At 39.2% G+C, this 24,624-nt stretch overlaps 1 protein-coding gene across 2 annotated transcripts in view; it reads left to right on the forward strand.

Moving 5' to 3' along the window:
- Positions 1 to 265: 265 nt before the first annotated feature.
- OLA1 (Obg like ATPase 1) overlaps positions 266 to 24,624 on the forward strand; it is a 98,379-nt gene continuing 74,020 nt past the window's right edge. Inside the window, exons 1-4 of one of the 2 annotated variants that reach the window (XM_032114964.1) lie at positions 266 to 351; positions 591 to 691; positions 2,357 to 2,500; positions 12,179 to 12,306. In XM_032114964.1, the coding sequence (XP_031970855.1) occupies positions 591 to 691; positions 2,357 to 2,500; positions 12,179 to 12,306 (373 nt within the window). In that variant the 5' untranslated portion in view covers positions 266 to 351. Of the gene's footprint in view, positions 352 to 590; positions 692 to 2,356; positions 2,501 to 12,178; positions 12,307 to 24,624 lie in introns of those variants that run through there. The other variant, XM_032114966.1, reaches the window with a different exon arrangement.

A 24,624-nucleotide genomic window follows, 5' to 3' on the forward strand; every position in this document is an offset into this window, starting at 1 on the left:
CTCAAGAGGTCTTTTCCAAGCTCACTGATTCTGTGATTTGCGCGCAGCGTTCCTGCGGCTGCCCGGCCGTTCCGCCGTGGCCACCGCCGCTGCCACCCGGGGCCGTGCCGGGCTGGGGCCGTGCCGGGCTCGGGCCGTGCCGGGCTGGGGCCGTGCCGGGCTGGGGCCGTGCCGGGCTCGGGCCGCGCGGGCACTGCCGGGGGCGGGCCGGGGGTTCCCCCGCCCTCCCGGCGCGACCTTTCCCCCGCGGCGCCCCCGCCAATGGCCGCGCCTCGCCCCGCCCCTTCCGCCGGCGCATCCGCGTGCGAGGGGCCGCTCGCGCTTGTTGCTCCGAGGCGGCTCCGCGCCGAGGTGAGCTGGGGCCTCGGCCACAGCCGGGACCGCCCGCACCATCCCCGGCCGCGGGGAGCCCCGCACCATCCCCGGCCGCCGCCGCGGCCCCGGCGGCCGCCGCCGCGCGGGTGTCTCTCCTCGGCGTTCCGGAGGCGGAGGCCCCGGCTGGGCCGCTGCGCCGTGCCGGGAGGGGACGGGCGTGGAGGGTGCGCGAGGGTGTCGCAGGGAGCTCAGTGTGCCCTCCTCTGTGCTTGCAGATGCCCCCGAAAAAGGGAGGCGACGGGGTTAAGTCGCACCCGATTATCGGAAGGTTCGGGACGTCCCTGAAGATCGGGATCGTCGGGCTGCCGAACGTGGGGTAGGTGTTCGGGGACGGGCAGGGAGGCTCCTCGCTCTCCCCGAGTTCGCCCCTGCGCCGAGCAGGGACCCGAGGCGCTGTCTGGGCGCAGAAAGGTGCGGATGCGAGCTCGGGGACACAAGTCTTACTGCTCAGTGATGGACTTCTGTCTTTAGCTGGAACTACTTGCAGGTGGAGCGACGCAAAACTGGCAGCGATAGGCAGGTGTGTACGAGTCTGGACAAGATTATAGGGGAGGGATCAGAGAAAGGAAAAGTCTTAATAATTGCTGAGTTTCATAAAACACCATGTCCTTTGTATTTCCTTATTTCCACTGTTGTGTTTGTGTAATGCATGTTTTTATGCAAATACTTAGGCACCCGTGCACAACAAATTCCTTTAATATTTTGGGATGATGTGCACAGGAAGGGGTTAATTATTCCGTGTCATTGGCAGTGAAGAGGACTTTCTTGAAACTTCTTCAGAGTTTGTAGTGAGACAAGCCTAAGTGACAGTTTGGAAGAGATGCTGAAACGTTAATCATTGATTTCTGTCATGCTTGTCATCTGTAGTTATGGCTCCTCACAGGAGCTGTTCTTGAAAAGGAGGATGAATTGATTGCCTGGAAGATACACATGTGAAACCTTTTGGTATTAATTCGTGTATCCTGTTTACTAAGAAAAGGTCTCAGCATTCTCAAACTTTAACAAATTAGAGGACAAACCTTTGTGCACGTCTTAAAGCTGGAAGCATTGCTTTCTTATATTTTCATTATAATTTATTTTATTTTTCGGGGTATAGCTAAGACGTACTCCATAAAGGAAATAATTATCTGTAGCATTGTATGGCATGTCAATGGGGATAAATAGCATTTTCAGTTATGTTGTGATGTAACTTTCAAATAAAACTGTTAGTGACTTTTGAGCATGTTGGCTGTATGCAGAGCAGCTCTGAAAAACACAACAACCTGAATATTTATGGTAGAAGATTTGGGAGTTAATAAATCAAGAATTGCTCTTTTGGTTTAATAAATGCCAGCTACCAAAGTGATCTGCCTTTTGGTTTAAGGGAAAGTGTTCTTTTTTTTCCCTGATAGTGTACTTTTTTCCACTGATATTTAACAAGGATGAAAATAGTTTGGTAAGGTTCAACTGTATCTTCATATGAACAAAAGATTACTTTTAATTGATTAACTGATGTGGTTTGCTTTCTGTGCCGCTTTTTTTCTCTTTTTATTGTTGACTTTTATTGCTTAGATACTGAAATTGTACAATGTAAATAAATCTGAAGGAACAATACCCTTGTGGAAAGGGTGAGTCATGGCAAAACTAGTTCAAAGAAAAGTTTCAAGCATCCTTATGGGTGTCTCACTGTTCTTGAGGAAAATGAGAAATGGCCAGTAGGGCTGTGCATTGCTTTTGACTTAATTTTTTTTTGCTGACATGTGTGTGCAATATACGTACTTAGGGGAATTTTAAAGGGTAGGGGAGAGAGGTAACATCATTGGGTTTCAGTGGGGCATTACAGGTGCGTGTGTCCTCTGCTGTAATCAGGGGAATGGTCACTGCTGTTGAAGTAAAGAAAAAGCTCAGTACACTTTGGGTTAGAATAAGATCTGGTTTTATCCAGTACTTTTAAATGCTTCTGAATTGAACTACTTTAAGAATGTGTGTATTTCGTTGATAGGAAATCAACGTTTTTCAATGTGTTAACGAAGAGTCAAGCGGCAGCGGAAAATTTTCCTTTCTGTACTATCGATCCAAATGAGAGTCGAGTACCTGTGCCAGATGACAGATTTGACTTCCTGTGCCAGTATCACAAACCTCCGAGGTAACTCAGATTCTTAATATTTTTCTTCAGTTAGGCAGCTGAAGCAGTATTGGCGAACCAAAACTTTTCATAAAAATTTAATGCAAATGTAATGTCTACAAGTTTGTTATTGACATCTGTTTTAGAATATGAAATTATATGTCCACCTGGATTATACCTTTCCCATGCCCCCAGTATGACCTTTATTGTATGAGAATGATAAATGTAGGAGCTGTCAGTCATTGCTCAGCACCATTTGGTGATTGGCGTTCCTGTCTTTGAAGATGGTTGCTCCCAGGTGACTGGGAGGATCTTCTGAAGAGGTTTGAAAAGTGAACAGTAGTGGACATACCTAACATGTGTAAGGTTGCTAATTTGTAAGATTTCCACCCTATACTTTGTTATCATTCAGAATATTGTATGCGCTGTAGGGAGCTAAACAAATATCTGTCATTATCCCTGCATCCTTAGTTATTTGGCAGTAAGTTTTATGGGCAGTCTTTTTTGTCCCCGATTTTCTCTCCTTTTAATAGGCTCTGCTACTTGTTCTGTGGTATATTCAAGGATATTCCTACACTACATCTCTCCCGATTCTTTCATTATTCTAGGAGTGTATTAATTTTGTCACATCAATTTTTTTGCTGTTGACTCTGTCTGTAATCTGCTCTGTATGTTCAATGTGGGAACTTTTTTTTGCTTGAACAGCAAAATTTAAGGTGCTTCCAGAAAACAGAAACTTATATAGGAACTTGTGACTCATTAATTTCAGTCTGCAGTTACTTGCAGAGGTATCTTGAATCAAGTGAGTGTACATAAATCATAGGGCAAACTAGCGTGCACATGTGCTTTTTTTAACTCTTGGGCCTCAGTTTTAGAGCCAGATCTCACCCACAGTTAAAAAAGATTTATTAGTCGCTAATCAAAAAAATCCATTTTCTGACTTGATTTTCAGGTCTAAACAAGCTGTTTCCGTCTGTAACTATTGTGCAGTTTTTAAATACTGCATTAATATGAAGCTATTTGTTTAGGTGGATTGTTATAACGTTACCTTGTTTTTCCTGCTCAAGTCGGTGTTAAGTATGATGGTTATGGCATGGATCTTAAAAACTGAACTGAATTAGAGACAAAGTTTTGAGGCTGTTGACCAGAGATAATGGTGTGGCTTTGAAGTTTTGTTGGAAATTTTCTTCTAAATTGTATTATTAGTGCTGCTTTGGCCATGTCAAAAATCCCCTTTTCTTCTCACTTGGCTATGAATAGCTACTCCCAAATTAATAGTTGAAGTGACAAAGAGATTATTACCTCTCCCCTCACCCTGCCTTTGGCCATCTATCGTTACAAGGAGTGCTAAGATTATAAATACCTCTGTGTGTTCTCTGACTCTCCTTCCCTCCCTCCCCCCTTATCACTCTAAAAATATTAATGAAAATAGTATATTTTCTGAATCTGTATTCAGTAAATATACTGAGTTTGATAATAAGCTGGATAATCAGCTTTTATTTAAATGTTCTTTTGACTTTCTACAGACATTTGTTACTTAAAGTCAATGGATGTGGGCATTAGTGGATAGTTATATCTCCTGAGTTCACTTATGCTGCTTATATGATCTTTGTATTTCACTGTAATAGTAAAAAAGCAGAGATAATTAATGATAATCCAGTAGGACAGTAGACTGAAGTAACTTATTGGGCTGTTTGTGCTTGTCTGCCTGAGACTAACTTAGGAAAAGAAGGCTGTAGTCACAAAGATACGCTACTGAATTGTAATTTAAATGTCTTAATTTCTCTGTATAGTCTTGATTTTGTTCTTCATCTTTATGTAATACGTTCTGTGGTAATTTTCTACTTGTTTGGTTTAGTAGACGTAATCCATCTGTGCATGCAGAATGTTTTATAAACAGTGAATTCTCTTTAAATTGGACTCTCGTCTAGCCTCAAGATTTTGTCTTTCAAAATCTAAAACATTTGGGGTTTTTTTTCCCGTATGTTACACTTAGTCTTCACATAACTGCAGTCATTGTTGGGAGATAGGGAAAAGAAACAAGGGGTGACTTTGTCTTAACTGCAATAAAGTATGACAGTACAAAGTGATCTTGCCTTGGTGCCTGCTGTGAACCAGGGCAGGGGAGAGGGACAGGGCTGGCAGTTGCTGTCGGTCCCACTGAGCTGGGATTGCTCTGCTGCAGCTAGACTGACTATTGCCAGGGACATCGCTGGTATGAGTTTGTGGCTGCTCTGCCATTGGAGGAGGAGTTGGGATCTTCAGGTACTGTTTGTTGCTTGAAGATCCATTCCTCTCTCGAAAAGAGGAGAGCCTCAGCTTCCTTGGGACTGGTGTGCTGTTACTTGTTAGGCCGTGCTGAAAGCTGACTGGTATTAATTGGAAATGTAAATGTTTGTAAATGAAATCACATAGGCAACAATTTAGAGACTATTACCTACAGGTAAATCTGTACTTAATAGATTAAGGTACACTGGCAGAACTTGTAACCTGTGCTTTTTTTCTTTCTGCAGCAGTGGGATGTATGTGACTGTTGACAATAAATAAGTTGAGTGATATAGACTGTACACAGAAGGTGGGCTCTAAGAACTTACGGTTAAAACTGCTATGTTGTTGCCAAATGATATAGATTATTTCTTTGAGCTTTAGTGTTACTACTACTTGCTTTTTGCTGTGAATGAAACTGGATACTAAAAAAAAAGAAGAAATCTTAATATATTAAACACAATTCTGAATGCTTGTTATTTTAAGGTATTTGTTTATGTTATGTTACTAACTTAATGTATGTATTTAAATGATTTATTTGTTTGTTATAAATTTCATACAATATTCAGTGAAAACTCACTTGTTACATTGTGCCCATGTGTAGCTTTTTCAGAAAGGAGAGGGTTTATTTTTTTATTTTGTTGTCCTCCTACCCCTGTTCCCCCAGTATAGGTACTTTCAGGCAAGGTTTTACAGACTAATGATTGGATTAGTTCCAGTTTAGTATTGGAAAGAGAGTATTTTCTGTAGACTGATTCACTTCAGCAGGAACTAAAGCAGAAAGGTGTATTTCCCCCCCACCTAATTTATGAATCCTAAGTAGGTAGCAGAGGATGAGGTTCGCTAATTTTGCAATGGAAAAGAGATGTTTTTCATCTCAACAAGTAGCTCCTGACATGACAATTACGACACGGAAGCCAGAAAGAGTTGCTCTGTTAACTGAGTTAATATTTTATGGGACGTCGTGTGTTTAGGAGTGATGGGTATCTCACAAAAAAAAGAGCTGTGTGTATAGTGCAACTGAAGAAATTTTAGTAACTTAATAAAAGCCTTGATGAAGCTATTTTCTTGTGTATTTTTGTTCTAAATTTAATTAAAATGCTGCTTAATCACCTTAAACTTAAAAATATTTTTTTTAGTGTAAGTATGTCAAACTCATGTAATTTGAACAGTGATTTGTGTCCTAACTCACAGATAGCTTGAAAGCCTCTGGGTGCATGTACCCACCACTCTTAGCTCATATGTCCTCCTGCCTATTGCCACAGCTGTAGTGTGCTGTGCCTGACCAGGAGATATGCCTCAGGTGACTCTGGAGTCCAGCCTCACAATGATTTTCACTGAGGTGGTGGAGGAAACTGCAGTTTCCTCTTTATTTGATTTATTTTGTGCCCCAATAATCTCCTCACTGCAATTATTTGCATTTTTTCTACTTTACTCCAAGCTACATGACTAAAAGAAGTGCTCAGGAAGAAGCACAGTAAGCCTAAGGTAATTAACCTACAGCCTAACTGTAAGTAATTACACCCAAAGACTGCATTGGCTGATCGAAATCAATCTGTCTGAAAATATTAATAAAAAAAGTGATGTTAAAGTGTGGTGTTTCTGGTTCCTCCCTTGCTTAAAGTCAAATGAGGTTATAAGCAGGAGTGAGTCAAGAGAGGATGAATCAAACTACTTAAAAAGTTGTCAGTATTTGTTTCATTCCTTGTTTTCACCTGTGAGTTGCCTTGCACACATGCATTCACAAACACAAAGCTTATTGCAACCACAAACATTTTTATTTCACCTAGACTATTTCTAATCTATCTTGGATGTCCTTTTCAAACTTAAAATTTAAAGCAATTTTAGTTATCTCCGAGGAGGATAATATCTAAATTGCAACTACCCCTCTTCAAGTCTAGCACTGTCCATTATAGTTGAGGATCTCGATCCTTTTTGTCAGCAGATTGCTTTGATTTGTTTTTTTGCATTGCAGACAATAAAATTCATTCATTCTGATCTTTAGTGCTCAAATGATGGTTACTGTACTAAATCTGAGTTAGTCCCATTGCTGTCTAGATCATGAAAGTCTGCAATATTAAATGAAAGTTCCCTTGAACTCATTGTAGGATAGCGTACTCAGGTACGTGATAAAGTTTTAAAGTCAAAATTATGTAATCAGTTGCTGGAAAGCATTTTGTAGAATCCAGATCAGCAGTGGGACTTTCTGAGGGACATCATGTGGGACTTAATCTATGTTTAAGAGGAACATTTACATAAATGGAAACCACCTGTAGTTTCAGAGTGAGAGATCAATAACTTAGCAGGATGTAAATCTAACATATCATCATCTGTAAAAGAATTCCATTTCTTTACAGAAAATGACTGAAAATTGGTAACTATATCCTGTTGTTAATGTTATTTTTCCATAGGTGTTACTAAGTTTGCCTGTTCTTCAGTTTGTTCTGAGCCTGCTTAAATCAGCTGGGCTGTGATGCATGTTCTAGCACTGCATATTTGCCAGCAGTGAATGAAAAACCTTGAGTAATGGTGACTTGAGCCATCTTTTCTGCCTGATGGGAGAAGGCAAAATTTAATTAGTTGTATTTTGTTGGTGTGATAACTTACTGAATAGTTTGAGAATGCAGGTGTTTGGTATGTACAGGACATGGAGTATGTGTTGTAATCCACATTGAATCTCTTACCTTGTTATAATTCATATAAGGGCAATTTAATAAGCAGATATTTCACTTCTGGTTCATGTGCTGTTAGGTTCAAGTCTTGTTTGTCAGTACCGTGGATAAAATGCTATTAATGAAATCATTCTTGTATAGAAATGGCCAGGGTTCATCTGCAGTACCTAGTTCATTGGAAGCAGATTCTTTTAACTGTCCAGTGAGGGATTTTGCTTACATTGGTCAAAACTGCTTGCAGGATTGATTGCAGGAGTTGTAATAGGGAGTACAGTCTCCTGGAAGAGGGAAGGACTGAGCTGTTTGGAAATGAGCCAAAAATAGCAGTGAGGACAGACTGAGAGTTGAATGGCTCTTAAAGAGGTTGTCACAATATACATGTTCTCTTTCTATGTTGCTACATTTACTTCAGGTCATTTGTGAATGCTAACAGATGACTCTGACTGAAGTTGTATGAATTTTCGGGAAGGAGGAAGAATTTCTCTTTTCTAACAGACTTAACGTAGCTGCTTTTAAAAGCAGAAGAGCCTGTGCGGGAAGCAGGAGATGAGTAATACATTTGGCTTTACCGAAGAGAAAGGGGAGCTGGACATTTTACCTTCATACTGAAGAATCTGGCCTTCTTGGTTGTGGGACCTAGGATCAGGTAGAGTTTGAGTTGAGAGAAATTTCTTGAACTATTGAAGAAATGAGTAAAAAGCGAGTGTGTTATGAGTATTATCATCAAGGCTTGCTGGAAAACTACTGCGTTTGAATTTAGTTGAAGCTTTAGTTGAATGAAGTTGTCATGTGGCTTTCCAGGGTTTCCTGGTGGAGGTGAAATTTAAGTAAACTGTATTAAATGCTGCAGAGAAACTAATGGGATTTTGGTTTCATTGGAGAAGAGAGACTGTGGAAACCTAGAAGAGTGAAAATCCAGGGAGAGAAACAGCATTTCAGTTATCATGTTTCAGTTGAAGTCACAGCTTCAGGTGTGTGCTGACTGTGAGTTTTTTCAACAAAGCAATTATTTGTGGAAACTCAAGAAATAAATGTATGCCTCTTCCCCTCAAATTTTGGAAAAAAAATTATGCACAACAAATTCCAGATACTGTATGTATATACATTTTAGAAGCAAGAAAGTAACTGGTTGCATTAATCCATTCACAACTGCTGTACTGGATAAAGAGGTCAGGTAAAGAAACTCCTCCTGTTTAAGTAACTGGTTTGGACTGAAATTTGAAACAATGAATTTGAAACTAAGTTTGTGAAAAAACTAAGTTAGTGAAAAAAAAGCTTCACCCCCTGCACAATATGTAACCCTATGGATGCATAAGCCTCTTACTCCTGAAGTGCCCTAACCACCAGACTGCAAAACTGTACTTTGTCTGGCCCAGTGAGTCTTGTGCTCTTTACTGCATGGCTGCTCATACAGTGAAGGTAGCACACTAACACAAACGCAGTGCTGCTGTTTTTCAAAGTGGGGTAAAAAACCCCTGCCCAAGGATTATACCTGTGGTTAAAATATAGAGATACTTCTGGACTTGGTGTTCTGTTTCATATTATAAATCCTTGTGACGTGCTTTATGGTAGCTTGGTGTTGCACTGATTTGTACAAATGATCAGTTGATGCCACCTGTTCCTGATGATCGTTTGAGGCTCAGTGACATTATGCTAATGCTGACTAATGAATCCTAGGAAATGGAAATTAATTTGTTTAGAGGAGGAGAAAAAAGAAAAGCAAAATGCAGTTAAGTCTTCAATAAACCATATTCAAGATATACGGTGCTTTCCCCCCATTCTGTGCAGTGTTCTGTTTATTTCGTTTCATGTTTACTCTTTGTCCTTCAGAGTACAGGCAAGTGTGACTAGCTTGTGCCTTTTTCTGCTTTTCTGTGTATTCATCTTTCTATGATGAAACAAATTTAGACCTGGGAAGGTGTCTGCCAGTGGGGATTCTTTTAATTTGCTTGGAACGTGAGCTTTGTGATACCCGAAGTGAAGGTGAGAAAGCACCCTGGAAGCCCACATACTTCAAAGGACTCTTGCTTGTATTACTCAACTGTGAAAGAAATGTGCGGGGGTTTTCTTTCCATTGTGTAGCAAATGAGGTTGATTCTGGTGATAGAGTGACCATTTGCATATGAAGGTATCTGTCTTGCTCTAATGTGGCATCTTTGTAGTGAAAGTGTGAATTGTTCTGATGGCTGGCCAGGAAGTTAATCCTACCAGAAAGGTGAGAAGGGAGCATAGAACCTTCCTTACACCACCTTTGTTTTCCTTAAAACACAGTTTAAAATTACAATGGAGAAGGGCTTTACAGAGTGCCATTTTTCTGTCTTGCTTTTGAGTGAGCGTCAAAAACCAAAGACTGGGAAGTTGCCGAGGTTTCTTTTGAAGTATGTTGGTTCTCTTTGTGACAGGCAAAAGGATTAATGCACTAATAGGTACTCGCTTCTGTCTTCAGACTGCGAGTTACTATTGCTAGTGCCTTAAATAAGGATTTGCTGTTTCTGAGTTTGTGTAAAAAAAAAAAAAAAAAAAAAAAATAGTGGGACAGTCATGTTCTTTTGACTGCATTCCACGGCATTAACTTGCAGCACACAGTATCTGTCTTCCCAAGGATGAGCCCTTCTTTTCATGGGCCTAGTGAAGTTTAAAGTCAACATAACTGTGTACCTGAGTTAAAGTAACTTATTGTATCATGTTACATAATTGCTTCTTTCTAAGTACGTCACAAAGATATTAATTATATGAAACATGTCATTAAGTTCCTAATTTATTACACCTGACAGGTTTAGTGACACTTTGAACTTCACCTTGGTGAACAAAAAGATTTTGTCCAGATCTTGTATTGTGAAATTATTTTACTTGAAAGAAATAATTTTTCTTTGGAAATGTTAGAGCAAGATTGAAAACAAAACCTTTAGGTCAACCACTTTTCCAGAAATAATTGATGTTCCATACTCAGACAGATTCTAGTGAATCATCTCTTCCCAAATTAGGGAGTTGATTTGAAGTGAGGAAGGACATCTGCTGATATGTGTTACTTACAGTCAAAGGGAAGTGGGGTAGCACCAAAGAAAAAAAGTTGAAATTGTGTTTTGTTCTACCTAAGTCAGTTGCTCTGAGCAGAGACAATGATCCGTAGATTTCTGTAACTACTTTTTTTTCTGTCTGGACTATAGCTGCCATACCAGGCACTGGGATAAGGAGAGAAGGGTGATTTTTCTGCTGGTGGAGTTTCCTGCTGTTACAGATTTGACAGCAGTCTTGTCATATATTTCAGTATTTGAAAAAACGTATTTATCAGCATGTTGTGACACTGATAAAAATAAAGCTCATTTTGGGCTGTGGACAGTAAAGATTTCAGAAGTGTAATAGTGCTCAGAGAGGGTTTCTGTAAGGGCTGGCTGGGTCATTCCTAGCCCTCATTCCCACCTTTGTGGTTGTTTCTGTCTGTGAGCAGCACTGCAATGGTAGGTCTTTGGAAAAGGCATCTTAAGGTAGACCACAGAATTTATATCTTTGGATTTGAATCTGGTGTTGAAGAACACTCACCGCAGAACAGAACACTCCGCTTTCCAGCTCAGCTCTATCCGCTCATGCCGGCTCTAGGGTGTGTCTCACCCCTCTCGCTGGGGCTGTGCAAGCCGTGGGTTTGGGTGTTTGCCGCTATACTTACTGCCAGCGAAACAAACAGTGAGCTGTTGTGGTAGTCCTAGCACAGTGCTAATGAAATGTGATGGTGATAAAGTGTTTGATGGGAATGAACTGCTGTTCCAGCTACTTATTTTGAAGCCATCAAGCTGGAGATCGTGAGGCTGTGGTGTGTGGTTTCTGGTCTTCCACAAGTGAGGGATTTGCAGCATTTCAGTGTGGTTCTCTCTGCCACTGTTCATGATGATGATGTCATTTGCATAGAACATATGAAGGTGCTTTTAGTCAATGCCATATCACAAGGTTTTAGTGGTTTCTTGGGTTTTTTTCCAACTCACCTGGATTTTGAGAAGTAATTTCGTTTAGGGTGTACATGTAAAGTTTAATGCCACTAAGTTATTTGTTCATTTAAAAACAAGCTGAGGATTTGTGGAGGATAGAAGGTTTGAAGTTTATATATTTTTTTTCTGTTTTTTTCTGGTTTTTTTCTGTTTTTCTCAGCTAATTTGAACTTAATGTCTATTCTGTTGCTATGTAAAATGTCATATGAACATGTCTGCTTAACCATTTGCTGTTCAGTCTGGTGGAAAACATCACAGCTGTTTACATTATAATACCACCTTAACTTATCTGCCTTTTTTCCAAATTGTTTGCATAACCCTGATCACTGCTAGTTTAATCACCAGTGTATTAAAAAAAACCCTGCTCTTGTCTTCTGAGAAAGTTGCATAACTTGCTGAACTAAATGGTAACCTTAGAGGTGTGCAATAGCAGAGCACAATGGCCTTTTGTGTTTTACCCTTTGGTCCTGGGAAAGCTGTGCACTACACATGATATATCTATGCCTCAGTCTTCCAGGCCTGCTCGATTATTGTATAGTTGTCTGTATAATTCCACATTTCAAAACTAGTTTACTTAATTTTGCATAAATATTTACAGAGAACTTAGAGAATGGGTGTTTTACATACAATGGGAGGAATTTTGTCTTACACATTCCATACTGTGATGTTTAACTTGTTCTAAAAAAAAGAAGTGTTGGATTTTCATGTTCTGAATTTATTTCTGTGCCCAAAATTTTGGCTAATATGCTTTAGTAAGGAAACATTTGACTTTTATATTTCAGCAAAATTCCAGCATTTCTGAATGTGGTGGATATTGCTGGCCTTGTGAAAGGAGCCCACACTGGACAAGGCTTAGGAAATTCCTTCTTGTCTCACATAAACGCCTGTGATGGGATCTTTCATCTGATGCGTATGTAAACTTATTTATCTGTTTTTTCTAGCTTAAGGACAGCATTGTTGTACTGTAATTAATAACTGTGGAGCAAATATCCGTTACAGTTTTAACCTTTACCATTCAATTCAAAGCCATCAGGTCTGTCTTAGGTTTTCCAGCCAAGCCTCATCCTCTGCTATCTAACAGGTACACCTTTCTTCATTAGCATTGTGCTGAAGACTTAAACTGGGAAATCTGCAGTAATGATGTGTTGTTTTCTTTTGCCAGCAGTGCATGGCAGTTTATTTAATTTCATGAAGAAAGAGGAATGGAATATGTTAGTAAAAGACAGAAATGGAAGTAGAAATCTGCTGCTTTTGTGAATCCTTAAACTTTCCAGTTCCTGAGAGAATGAAGTTTGTTGCTTTTACCAGGGTTTGGTCCAAGTTCCTGATGGACTGTGTATCTTTGGGAACCAGTGCCCTGAAACCAGCTGTCAGTTTTCAGCCTGGTGGGTGGGCACTGAACACTGAATCTCTGCAGTCACAGTAGAAAGTGGCTTAAAAAGAACTCAGGCTAGCTGCTGCTATTCAAGGGCAAGAGGTAGGGTGTGGATACAAAAATGCTGCTAGCAAGGATTTTCTTGCTATTTTCTAAGTCCGTGAGAGACTTTTCTCTCACGCAGAAGAGGTAGCAGGGAATGTAAACAACCAAACACCTGCAGCCTTGAAAAGTCTTGTTTATGGTATAGTAGAAAAATATTTTGACAATGGATGTTTTAGGATTTTAGCCAATCACCCCCAAGGGGTGGCTGGTCCTTTGTCCAATTAGACTATGAAGAAAAAAGTCTATAAAAGAGTTTGTAAAATAATTAAATAAATCAATCTTGCTGCACAATTCCTGCCTGCTGGATCTTTTCTCCTCCTCCCTATGGCTGCAGGACACGGCAAAATACCTTAGGGTATTTTTTTTTAGTAATAGTAGGGGACTGGAGGGTGAGACTTGTATGCCAGCAAGCTGGAAAGAAGGTGTTGCTGAAGATGAAGAGAAGATAATGATAAAATCTTGGTAAGAAGAGCTGTGGCAGGAACTGATCTGGGTGTGGTGATGCGATACCTTTACTGTATTTTTATATAAGTTTTCTGTACTCCAATGGTTCATCCCTACCTTCCCCACTCCTATTCCCAGTTGGTTTCCCCCAGACCCAAGCCGCTCCCCGGTGCTCCCTACATGGTTGTTCTCCTCCCCTTGTTCTAGCTCTTTCCCTATCAATCACCCAAACCCCTCCTGTTGTTCCCGAAGGTCCAGCGTCCATCATCTGAAACCTCCCAATTTACCCTTATATGGTCCCCACCAATCCCCCGAGACCCTACCCCTGTAGATACCTCCCCCTTTGGAAATCCCCTAAACCTCGAAGCCCCATTGGGGCATGTGATCCCTTTCCCTCCTCCGCTTGGGGCTATTGGCCCAAGGAAATGTCTATCCTCGTCCATATCCCTCCCTGAGAGATTTCTATTGGTCCCCAGTTAAGCCATCCCCATTGTAACACCTCCCTTTAAAAGAGGTTCCCTGGAGCTGTTGGAGGCTTGTCCCCTGTGAGTTGCCTCCAAAAAAGTTGGATTATCCCGTGTGGCAAGCCTCCTTGCTACTTTTTATCCTCTCCCTCGTCGGGACTGCTGACAGCCACTGTGCCTGGAGCTTCAGCTCCCCTGGGCAGAGCTGAGCTCCTGAGGAGCAGCTTTAAAGCCAAGAGCCTCCAGCTGCTCCCCGCTCCTGTCGCACACCGCAGGAGCTGGCCTGGGCAGTGGTCTGTGGCGGTCATTGTGACAGATGGGGACTGTGCATTTTCAAAGCATGAAAAATTTAATGTCTGTTTTCATTTTGATTTGATCTGGAATAAATTTTCACCTTTGGAACAAATCTCTGCAACAAATTTTCAACACTTTCACTGAAAGTGTTGCTCCCCATCTTTATGCTGTCATGATATGCACTGCTACTGCCTGTGGTAATGGCCAGCATGGGAAGCAGAGTCCTTCAGAGAATTGGTCTTTTTCTTATTTATGGATGCCAGGCAGGAAGTCAGAAGCAGCTCGTTGTGCATTTGTGCTCTAAACTTCAAGCTCTGCATGCCTGAGTATATTGAAGAAAAGCTTGTTAGACTTTGACTTAGCTTGGCTCAGTTGGTAATTTTGCAGTAAGCAGTTTGAGAATTAACCAAGTCGTATTAATTAAGGTAACAATAGGCAAGGAAGTGGCTTGACAAGAAAGGAGAGCTTTTGTTGAGTATGATGAGACAAACTTTGGGTAGCTCACCAAAGGTATTTTATAATTCTAGGCTAAAGGTTTTGATCCCATTTTCTTTATTTGCTGAGGATGTGTTAAACTGTGTTTTCTTTAGGACAGAAGGTTTATTTGTGGGTTTTTTTAGCTTCCATAACAGAATACACTGTTGTTACCTCTTTGTGTTCTGAGATGTTTTTTGGAGAAGGATGTTGCCTATCAGTTGATCCACCACAAGGCACACAGGTGAGCTCTTACATGGCATAAAGATGAGGACAAATGCGGTCTGTTTCCACCTGGCTAATTCTCTACTTTCCTTACTTCATTTAAAAGAGACAGTCCCCCCATCTTGAAATGGCTGTGAATTTTCAGCCTTCAAGTTTCCATATCCTTGTTAATACTGTTCCTTCTCCTGAGAGAAGTGGTTTTCATTAAATCAATAAAAACATTGTTTATATGTCTAAAGTATATTTTAATATGTGTGAAGAAACAGGCGACACGTGGCAACCACACATGGTAGGGTAATAGGACAAGTAAAAGGAGAGGTAGGTTTGTGTTGAGCACCACTGTATTTTTATACATGATTAGTGACAGTATGAAGTAGACTCTCTTAGCTCAGCAAACAAGGCAATTATGTCTTCCTCTTGCAGAATGGAGCAATCCATTCTTGGGTTTTGATACTTTATTTGGGTTTTTTTCTGTAAAAGTGCGCAAACTGAAAATGATTTAGTGGTATTTAAACTAAACCAGTTGGTCTCCATACACTTAAAAAGAAAAATTAAAAAGAATTAAAGAAAAATTAAAAAGAAACTGGTTATACCAGTTTCTTAGCGGTAAGGGTGTCATTTACTTCTGGCCACATCCAGTTATGAAAACCTGAGACAGGTATACTTCCTTGCTTACTGACTGAGTGAATGGGGGATGAAATTTTGAAATGGTTGTCTGTCCTGGATAATGGTGTTTGCAGTCCCATAGTAACCTGGCATGTGCTTAAGGTACTTACAGCTTTGTTAATCTTCCAAGTTTCACGGTTTAATTAGAAACATTTCTGACAGTTCTATTCTCCATGTTTCAGGTGTACTGCAGTTTTAACTGAGGCAGCAATGTTTTTTGTAGTGACAGAAGGCAGGCTGTTTGAAGGTTATGGTAGTGTTTCTTCCACAGTTTCATGGCTTTAACCACCTTTCAACTTTTATGGCAGACCTGTTGCAAGTACTTGTAGAAAATTACTTTCTTTGTATGGTGAACTATAAATGGAAACTTTGTTACAAGTGTAAATTTACAAATTACGCTTAAACAGTGCTTCAGTGAGGAAAATGGTAGATATCAGTATTTAATCCCTGCTATAGTAGCTCTGTCAAGTTTTTGAACGTACTGGATGTTAAACATCCAGAGCCCTTCGTGTTTTTGAATTTCTCTTCCCACTGATATTCTGCAGTCCTAGTTTTCTAGAAAATATGTTTCACATTTTTCTCTTATTTTTAGTTTCTTTAATGAAATCCAGTCGTTCTCTTCAAAGGTACAGAGATTGGGAGGAAGCTTGTCTGTAAAAGTACTTTGCTATCAAACTCTCCTTTTCAATTAATAAAAACCATTAGGGTGGGATGCCAAATGTTTGAAGTACGGCAGGCAACACTGGGTTTTGTGGAAGAACCTGAGAGCTCACCTGTGCCATCCCCTGGTGTGCCAGTCCTGCAGAGGATGGTGTGAGCTGCCTGTGGTGCTGGGGGAGTGTGGGCAAGGAGGGCTGGGAAGCTCCTGCTTTGCTCCTCTGGAAGTGCTCTGACTTCACAGCAGAGGAGCTCCAGCTGCCTTTTAGCAGCAGGCTTGGGAGTTTGGTAACTGATAATCCGTGAAATCTTGTTCTTTGTGATAAGAGTGAAAGAACTATGAAGCTAGGTAAACATCCCCTGCAGTCTTACAGAAGTGACTGGTGTGACCAATGTGAATGGGTTCCTAGAAAGCTTTAATTGCTTTTACTCCAGTTTTATGTTTGTTAAAACTGGAAATGTTTAGTACACCCCCTGGTTCTGCTTCCTTCAGGGTTTTAGGTAACTTCTAAAGCTGTTTTGTCATTATTTAAAGCTTTGATAGCTATGAATCATGTCAGATGAGTAGTTTATTCCTACTTGAAAAAAGCACCAATCAAAACTGAGTTTGACAATATTTTTGCAGATTTTTGCTCAGAATTTGAAATCAAGTTGACTTAATTTTATTTTTTACCATCATGAGTGTTAATGGCAACTTGCAGTAATACTGCCAGTGTTTTGATTTGCCTGCAAAAATCAAAGTGATGATAAAGTTATTTAACTAAGATACGTCATCCTTTTTCACTTTTTTTGACTTTCTATAAAAATGTTCTATTTTCTATATAAAGATGCTAATCATCTGTAGCTTTTATATACTTGAGGCATGATGCATTTTCCCCCCATATTCTCTAACAAGAAATCATACCTGCTGATTGCTGCTCCTGAAATCCAACTGCTACTGAGAGGAGGGATGTGAGGATATCACTTAGCCACACTCCACTGCACTAGCATTTCAGTGAACAAAGTATGAGTTACATCTCATCCTTTTCAGCATGTGTGTTCTGTGCTTTGGGAATCACAGTGGCTCAGTTTAGCTTGGCTGTGTCACTTCTAATATCTGAAGCTGTTTTTTCATCTTTATAATGGGTCAAAATTCACCTTGAACTGATGTAAACATATCTGTCTTTAAAAAAATGATTGTCTTTGACATATTTTTGTTCAATTTTTTGAAGATGCTTTGGTTTTGTTTTATATTTATATTTATTACTAAGTGTAATTGACACCTGTTAAAAAAGGGTTGCCTCTTTACAGATACAAACCTTTCACTCCTAAGCCACTGAAGTTTAAAAATAGTTCACACATATTAAACTTGTTAGTGTTACACAATCAAAATGTATCATGCATTCTATTTGAGTAGATGATAGTTCCTATTGAAATTTTCTCTTCTTATTTATTGTTAGAGTAACTGAATTAAAGTGTAATAAAATATTTGGTGTGGCTCACAGTTCAGCTAAACTTTCAGTTGGCTTTCAGTAACTTCTCCATATTAAATCCAGAAATTGTGAAAGCTTTCAAATTAAACAGGCAGTTGTGTCTGTGTATTAACCTAATGCTTAGGGTTTTTTTGTTTGTAGTTTTGTTTGTTCAGGATTTTTTTTGGTTAAATATTATACAGTGTTTTGATTTTGAGAAAAGGCTTTGCATAGGAGATTTTTCTGTTCACAGAGTTAGGAAAATGGCATTCCTCTACTCCTTTTAGCAAAATCATCACCAAAAGTGAAATAATTTATATTTGCATGACTGTTCTTGCATTGCATGTTGCAATTTCAGGGTATCAGGTCACAGAAATAAATGAACTAGTGGTGATTGTCCTAGGCCATGTGTAACCTGTCTTTGAATTTTACCTTTCCATATTCAGATACTAAGCCCACTGTTTTGAAAAGGAAGGGAGGCTGTTAACAAGTTTATGGAGATGGATACAAATTTGCTTATCATTAGCTTTTCCTCATTTAAAGAAATGTTTTTGTTGCAGGAGAGGAGGGTTTTTCAGAGGTCGCTTAGCTGTGTTTTACTTCGGAGCTTTTATTCATGTAGATCTCCTCCCTACAGCAGCAGTTTTGTACCTGCAGGCAGAAGCAGAATGCACATGTAGTGTGAATGATCCCTGGCTGCATCTCATCAGGCCTTTGCAACCCTCTTGGTACTGTACCACATTCTGTGGTGATGAGCAAGGCTGGGTACAGTCCCTTCTCAAAGCAGGTGAAGTTAAGCTCTGTGGCAAGCAATGTTCTAGAGGGGAATTCCATAAGCATACGAGTCTTCATTCCCCTTTTAGATAACTGAAGCAAAAGGAAGTGTGTTGGAATAAACTTTTTTTTTTTTTTTTTGTTTGAACACCGTATTCAGTTTGAGGCAAAAAGACCCCACAAAACACTTGATAAAAAAGGGATTTGAAGAGACAATGAGTCATTGAAGACTTATTCTCTAGACGTACTGCATTGACACAAGATTTCTTGCAGGGAAACACATGGAGTTGTCATTGGTGTTGTGTACTAGATTTAAGCCATCTTGGAGAGCTAATGCTGTCTAGTGCTGCAAGATTTTTCTCACTGGATCCAAGGATGGAAGCACAGCAGACTTTTTTTCTCAGAAATAATGTTGGTGGAGAGAAAAAACATTTGTACAGACGTCTGCTCAAAGAAGCTTCTTGAGAAATGACCACGTAGGATTGGAGTGTTTGTGCAGCACCCAGCAGCAGAGGCAGTGGATGTAAATGAAATGGAAGTAGATTGTGTGTCAGAGCAGGCATCACAGTGGCCGTTGTCTTTCTTATGTGCCTACTCTTCGATGCACAGGCTTAGGATGAAGGCTGATGCTTAAAAGCAGTTGTTTGTGGATGATGCTCAAAAGCAGTTGTTTGTAGAAGCATCTGAAGAGCAGAAAAGGACCTTGTGTGTGCTTTGGATACTAGTACATTATTGTCCAAAATGTTGCTAGTGGAATTAAAGGACCGGGATGGGATTCTAGTGAATCTTCTCTCATGCAGTTTCAGTTACTACTACCTTTAAACCTATACCTGCAAGAGGGAGGGAGGCATTTTGTACACCAGCATCCTGTTCAATAGATCAGTGCCAGTGCAGGATCAACTAGCTTAATTTGGCCAGCTGTGGAAAACTTTTAACTAATCAGATTTTTCACTTAGGCGAGAAGATAATTATGGGGAGGGCAATAATCTCGTATGCTGAACAATTGCAGAAGAACTTTGCAAGATCTGTTATTGTCCTTGAACATAGTGTATTTGAGATACAGGAAATCACATTGTAAAACCACTCTCATCTCCTGTTTTATTGCTGGTGTTTCTTTCCTTTTGGTGTGCATACATGAAAAAAAATTGTGGGTTTGTACCCCACAACAGTTTGCAGTATGTTGTTTGGAGCTTTGTCTCCAGCAGAGGAGTGAATTTGTTTTCCTGGGCACGTGGTTGTAGATTGTGGAACAGGTACTGGAAAATGTGAGTTAGCCTTTGTCTTTATTGAACAGTGAATTACATTGCCAGACTAAGTGAAAGTGATACCTGAGCTTTAATCCATATTCCTCTAAGGCCAGGTAGTTACAGTTTAAAGCACAAATAAACTCAGGTAAGGTTTTAAATAGGTTTCATTCTCCAATTTCTCAAAAGTAATTGTTCTGAGAGCTGAATAAGCCTCCCCAAATATATGGATATTAGGAGCAAAAGTTTATATGTATCATTTTAGTCCGTAAAAATTAAACAAATGTCTCTCAAGGATATACTTTACTTCTTCAGAAAGGATGAGAGCTATGAATGTTCAAATACTATGTTACTAATCAAACAGTCCAAAATTTGTTTTATGTTGAGGTTGCCTTTTGATGTCACAAATTGAATTTTGATTGTATAGTACCTAGGAGGTTTCTCTTCAGTCTCAAATATTGTAAAGTCTGTAATTTTATTTAATTACTTATTGAGAAGGAAAACTACTGTTCGTGCATTCTTCCCTGGCCTCTATCATAGTTTGATAATGCTAGATTTGTTAGTATCGCTAATTGAAGTGACAGTGGATTTTGGAATCCACATTGTCATTCATCTTTAGCATAACATCCTATGTCTTTTTATGTCCAGTTTCTTTTTTGTATCAGAACAGATGAAAACATAAAATTTCCTGTCTATAAGGCCACCACCCTTGCTAGAGTAGCAGCATCTAATGCAGTTCTATTTATAGATGGAACTTGTTAAGTTTCCTCAGCAGGGACTTAAAGCTATGACCTCGTAGGCCAGAAACAGGAGAGCTACCTACTGAGCTACAAGGGCAATCTCTCAATTCTAAAGAATACATAGAAAATTTCTAATATACTGTACTGTGAGTCATAAAGTACTTGACCAGTAAATCCTCCCTCCCCTGAGAATAAAGACCAGGCAGGCTATCTTTATTGAGTCATTGCTATTATTTGACCTACAACTACTTTTATTATAGTTCTGTGTACGTGATTTGGCAGTGTGTAATTGCTATTTAGGCAATGCAGATGAGTTTTTCCTCTGTAATACTTTAAAGAAATCATCAATGTGTGATAGAGTTGGGGTGTTCAGGTGACTGTTCCTGAAATACATGTTTACCTGTTTGAGTGGGTGTCTTTGCTGATGGTGTAGGGTGTCCTGACTTTTTAAAAACAGTGATAGTTTGATAATTTATTAGTAATTTTTTATTTGCTGTTCCATGGACTTTCTTGAAAGTTTGAAGGGAAAAGTACTGCAGATGGATTTGATTTGTTTTTCTAATGTGAAATGTGAAAGCCTGTTTTCCTTTGGTCAGAGGAAGGTTACCTCAGAAAAGGTAAAGTAACAGTTCTTTGTGAGACTGTAAGAACAGGAAAAGATAAGTGGCTGAGTATTTTCACTTTAATTAGCTGCATGATCAGAAAGGTGAGCGGTCTGTAAACTGAGAATATTATAGCATCCCTTTCATAAAGTTGCTTTTGAGAAAGTGCTTTCATTTTTTTAATGCAGAGTTTTAAGGAAAACTTTAAGTTAGATAGGTTCCTAGAAGCACTTCTGTTTCTTAGTTGAATCATAGATGGCTATGCTTCCTAACACATCTGAGGGCACGGTGTGCCCTGGGTTTGCAAACGACAGTAGGAGTTCACTGTTGCTGCTCAGGGGCTCTTTATTGCTGTCCCTCATTGCTCTGCAGTAGAATATGCAGTTGAGTCAATACCAGATGAGCTGAGGTGACAATTTCCGAGGCTTATGTGACTTCAGTATTAAAATAGACAAGGAGCAGTTTACTTATGTGATTGCTGTGTACTGAACAGTGGAGTAACTGCTGCAAATGAAGACCAGGAGGGCTTTGGGTTTCTTATTCTGGTGGTAAGTTACTTTTCCTAGACAAACTAAACAAGGCTTCTGAGTTAGTTAAGATATGCTGTTGTAAGACTTAATTAATGTATACCTCCTTTTTGTTCTGTGTCAAGCAAATTTTTCTGAGATCCTTGGGGTGTCAGTTTAGAGTTCCTTTGTCTTTGCCTATGAGAGTTTGAGACTGTTTAATAAACTGACAGAGAAACCTCTGGTTCAGTTTCCTTTCAGAATTGCTATTTATTAATGGAGCAGCCTGGTTTCTACAATGACCAGAATGCCACTTTTAGAAAAATAGGTGTCTGTCTTTGTCCAAGTCATATGTTGTGCCAGACTTGTACACTGGATGAGAAAGTCTTCAGCAAGCTGAAGCAGCTCCGTACTCCGACATCTTTCCTCATGGATATGCTGCCACTTTCTTCTGTGCTGTTGGAAATGATTGTGAAACTGTGTAGTGAAAGGGCTTTTGGTTTTTAAAAATAACCATATTCTTCTTGCTGGGTTATTTTAAAAATAGGTCATTTCTTTAATCAGATTTAATATGTAATTCAGCAAACAGTCATGCTGTTCTAGCTGAGGGAGCATTAATCTGAGATTGGTAAAATGAAAAATGTTTGTAAAAAGGCAGCCATAGGAAATATGTGATGCCAGTTGTATCCTTCTTTTTTTTTTTTCCCTTTTTTTTTTTTCCAAGTTTGCAAGACAGGCATGTTTTCTTTCAAACCTTGCATGTTGTCCACTGGAGTCTGAAGAAACCTGACTTTCTTATGACTGTTATTTATGCTGAGATGTTATTGAGATGCAGGGTTTGGTTGCAGATGTGCCTTTGTGCTGTTGTAGTGCTGAAGTATTGATGTGGAAATCTGCTGGCTTCTTTTGGTGAGCCTTTTAATAAAGATAGTTGGTATGTTTTCAATATGTTTTCCAGACTTTTTCTTCTGTCCTGATGAAGTCCAGCTTCACATTGGCTGAAGATGAAGTTTTGCTTCTCTACTTGGGTTTACAAGGAATTATGTATTAACCAGTTATCAATGGCATCTCAGCAGAAATTATTATGGCCTAGTTTTTTTTTCTATTTGGTACTTGTCACTCTTGTATTTGCTCCTTTCAGTTTCTCCCAGCTATTTTTTAGTGTATTTCAAGATGAATTTTTATCCTGATATCGTCTGCAGAAAACAGAATTAGCAGTGGGATGGATTTAAGTGCTGGATGTTTGTCAGCAGTAGTTGCTAGAGCTTCTTTGGAAACTGTTGCTTTAGTTTTGATGCCAGGGGTTCTCTAGCCCCAAACAGCACCCTGGAGCCTCAGTGCCTGGAGACAATTAACAAAGTATCAAGCCAAACATTTATTTGTATTTGTGAAATACCTCAGAAAGGCTACTTTTGGTTCTTATTTTGGGTTTTACAGTTAAAGTGAAGCTTCATCTGTTGTTGATAAAATAGCAAGAAGATTCTTCAGAACCTCAGTGTTTATCTTTAGGTGTGTAATTAAATTTCTGAGTATTCAAGTAATACATGGTTAATTTGTTTTCTATTAAAATTGGTTCAAAAGACTTTCTTTGCAAAATCAAACAACATCCCTTCTTCCTTCTCTCTACCTTCTTCGTTTTCTCCCCCCATCATACGGGTTTTTCTCTTGATAAGGATGATGGTAGAAACTTCTATACCTTAAACTCACTTTACTAGTTAAACTGTTAAAATAAGTTTGAGCATGGGTTTGCATTTCAGTACTTAACCGAGATACCTGTTACTGAGATAACAGTTCCTTGATGCTTACTGAATATTTTTTGCACCCAGCTTTGGTAATTTGATGTGAAAATTGGTGTCTCAAAACTAAATAGCAATAGAAATGGGAAGTTGAGTGTGAAAGTGAAAGACTTTGAAAAGGGAGGAAATGTAGAAGTACAGGATTGTAGGCTACCTGAGAGGGATTGCTTGCTTTCAGAGAAAATACGGAAAGAAGCAGAGGGAATCCAAAAGTTGGGCAGTTTAAGACTCTGGTTGGGTTCTCTGAAGTGTCATAAAGCAGAAAAATTAATCCAATGAACATCACCATAGAAATTTTGTGTGTGTGTGTGCAGTGTACAAGATAAGAAATATTGATGTAATATTTTTTAATTGTTAGGGATGGCATGGTAAAATTGCCATGCAGAGGAAAAAGTCTAATATGTAGTATGTGAGTTTAATGTATCCAAACCAGCAAACACTAAAATGTTTTAATCATAAACAGATGATTATTTCATAGTTTAATTATAAGGCAGAATATAAAGATTGTTTTGGTATTCTTTTTGCATTGTTGTCTTCTCAATTTACTTTCCAGTTTTTTAAAAATGTAACAAAATCAGTGAATGCCGCTCTGAGTTATTTTATTTTTAATTTTTTAATCTGAATTATCTCTGTTTTTATGGTGGCTTTTATTTTGCTTTTATTTTGCACTTAAATGCAAATGTAAATGAAGTATTTTCCTCCATTGTGAGTAATGTTGGTGTTTTAAATATTTTCTTTAATAACTCTTCATGTGCTTAAAGAAAACAAAACTGTTCACTGGACTCTGCAGTATTTAGAAAAAAAACATGTCGTTTCTGTAATGCCACTCTTGGCCCAAAACTACATTAAGCAACATCTGAAATGCATCACTTTCAGTTGGATTTAAGACTTGAAAATACACTTCCAGAAATTTCCTTCCAAGTGTACCACAATATTCAGCTAGTGTTTGGGATGGGTATAGAAAAGACAGTTGGCAAGAAAATATAAAATTTCTTGTCTTAAGCTGATTTTAATGTATATATCACAAGATACTGTTTAAATATTGAGTGCTTTGTGCAATTACAAAACGTTTTGAGTGTAGGCAGATCTCAAGTCAGTGGGATCCAGAACCTTACCTCAGTTTCTGCTTTTAGGAAAATAACAGATAATTTTCCCTGAGCCAGAGTTCATCTTTGTAGTTAGTATGTTGAGCTTTTATTTGCCGAGATTGTTTAGTCATTATGATAAAACATATTATAAAAATTTTGATAATGAAGAGTTAAAAAGCTCTTAGTGTTTTCTTTTTATAAGCCACCTGTTGCCTTAGATGCATATGAATTCGAACAAAGTGCTCATCACTTGTCAGCCATCAGTGGCAGCATAAAAATTACTTGTGGCGCTTGCTTTGCAAGAAGTTCTTTTGTGTTTGTGA

Source organism: Corvus moneduloides, chromosome 7, assembly GCF_009650955.1.
Source record: "Corvus moneduloides isolate bCorMon1 chromosome 7, bCorMon1.pri, whole genome shotgun sequence".
NCBI classification, from domain to species: domain Eukaryota; kingdom Metazoa; phylum Chordata; class Aves; order Passeriformes; family Corvidae; genus Corvus; species Corvus moneduloides.